The sequence below is a fragment of the Neltuma alba genome, unplaced genomic scaffold, assembly GCF_004799145.2.
Source record: "Neltuma alba isolate B1F8T4 unplaced genomic scaffold, ASM479914v2 tig00007950_pilon, whole genome shotgun sequence".
Classification (NCBI taxonomy): Eukaryota; Viridiplantae; Streptophyta; class Magnoliopsida; order Fabales; family Fabaceae; genus Neltuma; species Neltuma alba.
The window spans coordinates 32,501-40,000 of record NW_021634910.1 but is presented as its reverse complement, the minus strand read 5'-3'; the positions used below and the strand labels follow the sequence as shown (position 1 = coordinate 40,000).

At 30.6% G+C, this 7,500-nt stretch overlaps 1 protein-coding gene and 3 pseudogenes across 5 annotated transcripts in view; 1 reads left to right on the top strand and 3 right to left on the bottom strand.

Annotated features, from left to right (window-relative positions):
• Positions 1-68: 68 nt before the first annotated feature.
• On the bottom strand, positions 69-2,537 carry LOC114753475 (NAD(P)H-quinone oxidoreductase subunit H, chloroplastic-like; annotated as a pseudogene).
• Positions 2,538-2,579: 42 nt separating this feature from the next.
• LOC114753474 (protein TIC 214-like) overlaps positions 2,580-7,500 on the bottom strand; it is a 15,814-nt pseudogene continuing 10,893 nt past the window's right edge.
• Positions 4,276-5,371, bottom strand: LOC114753476 (protein TIC 214-like; annotated as a pseudogene).
• The window catches only part of LOC114753473 (protein TIC 214-like), a 14,824-nt gene continuing 12,214 nt past the window's right edge, over positions 4,891-7,500 (top strand). Inside the window, exon 1 of one of the 5 annotated variants that reach the window (XM_028942158.1) lies at positions 4,891-4,961. Coding sequence is in view for 3 of the 5 variants with exons in the window: in XM_028942155.1 (XP_028797988.1) it covers positions 5,476-5,555 (80 nt within the window). In the remaining 2 variants the exon portion in view is untranslated. Of the gene's footprint in view, positions 4,962-5,392; positions 5,556-5,878; positions 5,950-7,500 lie in introns of those variants that run through there. The other 4 variants (XM_028942156.1, XM_028942154.1, XM_028942155.1 and 1 more) reach the window with 4 other exon arrangements.

Sequence of the window (7,500 nt, the reverse complement as noted above, 5' to 3'; positions counted from 1 at the left end):
ATATCGATTTTTTTTTAATTTTATTAATAATTAATAAATATTTAATATTGAATTTCAATTTCATTAAATTAATAATGAAAATTAGAATATTCTAAAATATTAGAATATTAAATCTTAGAATATTAAATCAATGAATAATGAATAAATAGAAGCTGTTTTATTTCACTCATATAACTATCTGATTTAGTTCATCAATCCGAATTTTGAATAAAAATAATGAAAATCAAAAATCAGGATATCTATTCCATTTTTTCTACCCCTTTGCTATAAAGAAGAAAAGAAATAAAGACGAAAAGAAAGGAGCATGGAAAAGTTTCTGTCTCAACGAATCACACGTAGAGATATTGATAACACACATAGAGTTAATGGTATTTCATAACTAATCGATTGAGCAGCAGCCCGTAGACCACCCAAAAAGGAATATTTATTATTTGACCCATATCCTGACATAAGAAGTCCAATGGGAGCAATACTCGAAATAGCAATCCATAAAAAAACACCGATATTGAGATCAGCTAAAACAAAGTTATAGCCAAAAGGAATTACTGAATAGCTTACTAGAATTGATATGACTGATATAGATGGTCCAATACTGAATAAACGAATATCTCCCCTAGATGGAATAAGATTCTCTTTGAAAAGTAGTTTTGTTCCATCTGCTAGAGCTTGAAGAACTCCAAAGGACCGGCGTATTCAGGTCCAATACGCTGTTGTATCGCTGCGGATATCTCTCTTTCTAACCATACAATCACTAGCACACCTATTGTGATTCCCAATACAAGAGTCAAAATAGGGACAAGTATCCATATAATTCCATAGACCTCTTTTAAAGATTCCAATCTGGAAAAAGAATTGATATCTTGTATTTCTGTTGTATCAATTATCATTTCAACGATCAACTTCTCCCATAATGATATCTATGCTACCTAGTATTGTCATAATATCAGCCAATTTCATTCTTTTAACTAACTGAGGAAGAATTTGCAAATTGATAAAACCCGGGGGACGAATTTTCCATCTCCAAGGAAAACCATTCTGATCCCCTATTAGAAAAATTCCTAATTCTCCCTTTGGGGCTTCAACTCTCACAAAGTTCTTGTTTCGGTAATTCAAAAGTCGGAGACGGCTTTTTACTAATGAATCGATATTCAAAATCATTCCATTCTGGATCCTTTTCTCTATCAAAGCAGCGGATTTCTAAATTCATATGGCCCCCCCGGAATTCCTTCCAGAGCCTGTTGAATAATTTTTATGGATTCTACCATTTCACCAATTCGTACTAAATAACGAGCTAATGAATCTCCTTCTTTTTGCCATTGAACTTCCCAATCAAATTCCTCGTAACATTCATAATGATCAACTTTACGTAGATCCCATTGGATTCCGGAAGCCCGAAGCATTGGTCCTGATAAACCCCAATTTATTACTTCCTCTCCACCAACAATGCCTACCCCCTCAACCCGTTCTAAAAAAATAGGATTTCGCGTAATAAGTTTTTGATATTCAACAACCCTTGTTAAAAAATAATCGCAGAAATCCAAACATTTATCTATCCAGCCATGAGGTAGATCAGCCGCTACCCCTCCGATACGAAAAAAATTATGCATCATTCTCATACCTGTGGCAGCTTCGAATAGATCATATATTAATTCTCTTTCTCTGAAAATATAGAAGAAAGGGGTTTGTGCACCAATATCTGCCATAAAAGGTCCCAGCCATAGTAGGTGAGAAGCTATACGACTCAACTCCAACATAATTACTCGAATATAGCTAGCTCTTTTAGGTACTTGAATATTTCCTAACTGTTCCGGTCCATTTACAGTTATTGCTTCTGTGAACATAGTAGCTAAATAATCCCAACGTGTTACATAAGGCAGATATTGTACAATTGTTCGGTTTTCTGCAATTTTTTCCATCCCTCTATGTAAATAACCCAATATTGGTTCACAATCAATAACATCCTCACCATCTAGAGTAACAATAAGTCGAAGAACACCATGCATTGATGGATGGTGAGGACCCATATTGACTATCATGAGGTCTTTTCTTGTAGTTGGGGCATTCATAGGTTTTTCCTCGATTCATTCTTCCATGAATTGCTTAAAACAAAACTTAGTTCATCAAAATTCAAGATCTAATAAATCGAATAATTCAAAACGACTCTTCAAATTAATTAGTTTGTGGCTCCCGAATATCCAACTGATTAATTAATTTTTTATAACGTATTCCATTTTTCTTTGACAAATAAGACAAGAGTCGTTTCCGTTTTCCCAGAATTTTACGTAAACCCCTTTGAGATAAATAGTCTTTTCTGTGCAATTGCAAATGTGAAGTAAGTCTTCGTATCTTATTGGTGAAATTCAATACTTGAAATTCAATCGATCCCGGGTTTTCTTCTTTTTTTTCTTGTGAAATAACGGGTATAAATGATTTTTTTACCATAAAAAAATGAAAGCTTGTCTTTCCCCCCTTTTTATAGAGTCTAGATATTTTATTGATCAGTAATAATAATGAAATGACACTCATTTTCAATTTTGTATATACAATAATCTTAATATACAATAATCTAGAATTCCTGATTTCTTTTTCAAATAAATTTTGATTAATCAACCCAATTCAAATAGGTATACAAAAAAATACTATTTATGCATTCACAAAAGCAAAATTGTCGACTTCAAATAAGAAGATTTTGGTGATTCATTTATAGATCTAATGGATAGGATATATCATTGAATTAGTATCGTACCTCAGTGAGAATAGAGGGTAAGACAATGCAATGCGTATGTGCATCTATTTGTTTTCGCATACCAGATATGTTACGAGAAATAGAAAAAACAAAAAATGTAGATTAACGAATTTTCAATCGTGGATACATATGTATCCTTACCATACTGAAACGGCTGCCATTATTGGTATCAAACCAATAGCGATTCATACAAGCTAAATCTTCTAATCGATAATTTGGCCAAAGAAATAACTTTAAATTAATTAGTTTTTGTTTATCTCTATCAATATTTTTACTTGTAGCCAAAACTTGACAGCAATTATTCACTTTATTCTCATTGTAAAATGCCGTATTTCTATGCACACTATTTCTATTCCTAGGATTGAAACAAATTAGAATTCTCAATTCTCTACGACGTCTAGCGGATAAAAGATTTTCAGGAACAAGCAAATCATAATTCTTTTTTTCTTTATTTTCAGTCAGCTTTTGATCTCTTGTTCTTGTAATGGATTTCTTAATGGATTTATCCAAATTTTTCTTATCAACGTAGCTTTTTTCTCGGTATCTTTGATTAATTTGGTGCTTTCTCTTATGAATCAACGAAAGGCCTATGGTTTGATACATATTAAATTGTTCATGGTTTTTTATAGACAGACGAATCGGTTCGATACTCAATATTCCTTTTTTCATCAATTCCGTATTTTTATTCAATTCTGTAAGAGTGAAATCCTTCTGATTCTTAATTTTCATAATATCTAGACTTAGTTCTCCTCTTTGAATAGAGGCTATAGCAATTTCTTTTATATTTTTCAGTCTAAGCAGGAGACAATATACTTGGATATTATTCATTATTCTTTCATTTAAGCAATCACGCCAGTTCAATTGAAAAAGCAAATACCTTCTTAGGAAGCAATTAAGTTCTGCTTCGATGTTGTTCGTGTATTTATTTTTTTTTACACCCTTTTTATGTCGGATCTGGCATAATCTTCTTTAACATCTTTTTCTTTCTTTGAAGGGGATGCTTCAAGATTTAGTCGACCTGCATATTCTGTTTTTCCTTTATTTCGAGTCTCTAACTCTAATTCAAGATATTTTTTTTTTTCCATCGTCTAAAAATATCTATTTTTTTCTTTTCCGTGATGTTTTTCTCATTTTTATTTACATTAAAATTGAAAAAAAGGAATTTGATTGGTATGATCCATGGGTTACTCGTATATGCATTATAAAATATAAAAATTTTAGAGAAGAAAAAAAATTCCCGATTCGCTATGCAACGATTTAGTATTTCTACATTCATTCCCATCCAATCAAAAAGGTTTTTTTTTTATTGGATGGGTTGATTTCTTCATGAAGCGTAAAATAATAATCGGTATCGATCGAACCCCAAAAATGCACTTTATTTGTAAGACAAAAATTCAGAATTCTCCAATCAAAACACTTTCTATCCAAATTTTTTTCCATATCTAGAATAGAATCTTCTACTATATAATTCTTGAGAGGAATATCATCCGTCATATCCAATTTTTTTTTTTACGCGTGTTGGAATTATAAGAAATCGCTTGGTTATTATTTGCTTGGAATGACGATCTATATCCATAAATATATGAGTCCTTCTTATCTGCATAATTAAGGGATTTATATGATAAAAGATCATACCCATATTGTTTTTTCATTTTTTTTTTTGATTTGTTAATGAATCTATTTCGTGTTTTTGTAAAGAATTAATCCGTTTTGTTCATATGAATGATATTTGGTTAAATCTTTATTTTGAGCCACATGGCGTTCATTCATTTTATTTCGCCATTTGTGGGATACTAATCTAGACCATCCATTCTGAGATAAATCGTATTGATAATGACCTTTTAACCAATTTGTCCATTGATTCATTACAGAATTGGGAGCGCTCTTATGTTTTAATTTGGAATGAGATATTCCTTGTACTCCAAAAAGATAATCCTTTAGTTCATTCTTAAGAAAAAGAGGTGTTCCATGATATTCAAAAACGGATCTTAATTTATACTTATATAAGTTAATAACTTGGGTTTGTGATAATTTGTAAAATACATATGCTTGTGACAAAGAGGATACGTCACAAAAATTCTGTGAATTCGTATTCCTAATATTACAAATTGATTTTTTTTATAGTAGAAATAAAGTGAATTAGACTTTGATTTTTTTTATCACTTCTTTTTCTTTCTTCATTTGCTTCATTATTGTAAATGTATTTAGTAAGAATTTTTTTTGTTGATTCAAGAAAAAGTTGTACATTGATTCTAGGAATATTAATGATACATACAAAGATATCTATATATACCCTTTCTATGAAAAATTTAAAAAAATAATGTGATTTGCGGGATAATCGAACATTTCTTTTTTGTAATATCTGCCAAATATTTTTTTGTAATTCTAATCTTTTATCATCAAGTTGTTTTCTTAGAACAAATATTTCTCTCTGAACCTTTTTTCTTGTCTTTTTTAAATTTTTCTATTTGTTTTATGATTTTCTTTGTTCTATCATTCAGATCTTTTATTTTTTTTTCTGTCAATGAACAATCTGTCCAATTAATAGATTGAATTGGAATGGTGGATTCGTAAATAATTTGATTCCTCTTACTTTACTTTTTGTTGAATCTTTTTGAATTTCATTCAATTCATATATTTTTCTCAATCCAAATATAAATAAAAGATTTGATAATGATAGTTTTTTTATTTTTTCTTTTAGAAATAGAATCCTTTTGCGAATACTTTGGATGATCCGTTGTGCTGTTTCTTTTGCTATATTTAGAAAAAATTTTGTTCTTTCGTTTAAGACTTTTAGAACTAGAAAAAAATTCTTTTTCCAAATTTTTATTTTTTTTTTTAAGTTCTTTAAAAATGGGATCAAAAAACGAACGTCGGTTTCGGGGAGAAGAAGAAAAGGGCAATTCTACTTCCATTCCGAAAACTGTTAAAAAGAAGAAATCCATTTTTTTCACTTTTTTTTTCATTGGATCCTTTTCCTTTTGAGGGGATCGTAGCTTAGATCTGTATCTGTGCCAAGGTTTCAGACGAAAAGGAAAAAGGACCTTTATTTGAATACCCTCAGTTAGCCAGTTTTTCGGAAATTCTGTTTCGGATAATTGAACGCCATTATAGGTGCATTTAATATACATTTCTCTATTCCAATCCTTTAAATCCTCTGACCATTCGGGAGATTGAAATAATAGTATACGAACGATATTTTTAGTTATTATCAATGAGGGTAATAGAATATATTTTCTAATAATCGATTGGGTTACTAATAAAAAACCTCTTATTACTTGAGCATATATAATGCTATCCCAGGCTTCGGCTATTTCTATACGCCTTTCTTCCTCTTTTTTCTTAATCTCTTTTGTCTTTTCCTCTGTAGAATCCGAAATTTTCAATTCTGTATTTTTATTTTTCCACATCCAATTTAGAAAAAGGATTTTCATTGGCTCGAAAATATCAAAAGAAAAGAAAGAGGGTTTGTCAATTTTGTCCAAAAAAAGAGGAGAATGTGCGCTTGCTTGAAAGATTTTCCAATTAACAGTTTTACGTCTTTGAGCGCGTCTAGATCCTTTGATTATGTCTCGCCGAAAATCCGGTTGTTGTGAATAACGTATTAAAGCTAATTCATCTTTTTCATCAGAATTATCAGTATCCTTGGTATCCGTATAAGCATTGGCATTCTCTGAGTCATCAGTAAAAATTACGACACGTTTGGCTTTTCTTGAACGAATCTCATAATCCGCTGTTTCACCGGATGTTTCCAGGTGTTCTACCTCGTCAATTAATTTGTATGACCATCGAGGAACTTTTTTACTGCTTTCTTTTATTCCAATACATTTTTTTCTATTTATAATTGTTTTATCGTTCGCATCAGTTAGAATTGCGTCGAATAAAAACTTCATTTTTTTTTTTTTAGCTTCGGAATCCATCTTTTCATGTTCTCGAAATAAACAAAGTCCTTTAAAATTGAAATTGGATACTGATTTTCCAGAAAATTGACTGATCAAGTTAAAAAAAAAACGAATTTCATTTGATAATGATTTTTTATCAAATCTATCTATTTCTGTTCAAAGCCTGGATAATCAGTATTAATATTAAGAAGGATGGCGTGAATCTTATTTATCCAAATGTAGTTTTTTGGGTAAGTTTTATTCTTGATTGAGAATAAAAAACTTTTTTTGATTCGTCCGCGATAGGGTCCGTTCAAGAAAGGATCATATATTTTAGGTAAGTATTTTTTTTAGTCTCATCATTACATAATCTACTCTTTTTTTCGAGTACATCCAAAGCAAAAAATTCCTTATCTAGAGCTTCGGCCCTATTTAGAAATTGATTCCTTAGGTTGTTTCTTTTTTGTTCATTAATAGAACTCCAACGATTATCCAATTCATCATAGGAGAGTTTTTCTGTTGTGAAGAGAGACGTCTTTCTTTGCATCATTTCAAGAAAAGTTGATAAACTAGATGGATACGTAAAAGATATTTTTTCTTTTGCATCACTTTGACATGTATGAAAAAAGAATTGTGACATCTCATTTCTTACAGCATTTTCAAATTGATCATTTTTGATATATCGCAAAGGACGATGGAATCGTTTATAATCGAAAATAATCCTTAGAAGAGGTTTTTCCAACCGAAAGATATCTTTCTCCTCTCTTTCATCGATTTTGTACGAATTCTCTCTTTCCTTCGAAAAAAGAGAAGCAGAAAGATATTCTGCGTTGGATTTTTTTTGTTCTTGTTTAGTTACTTTCGTTTTGGAAG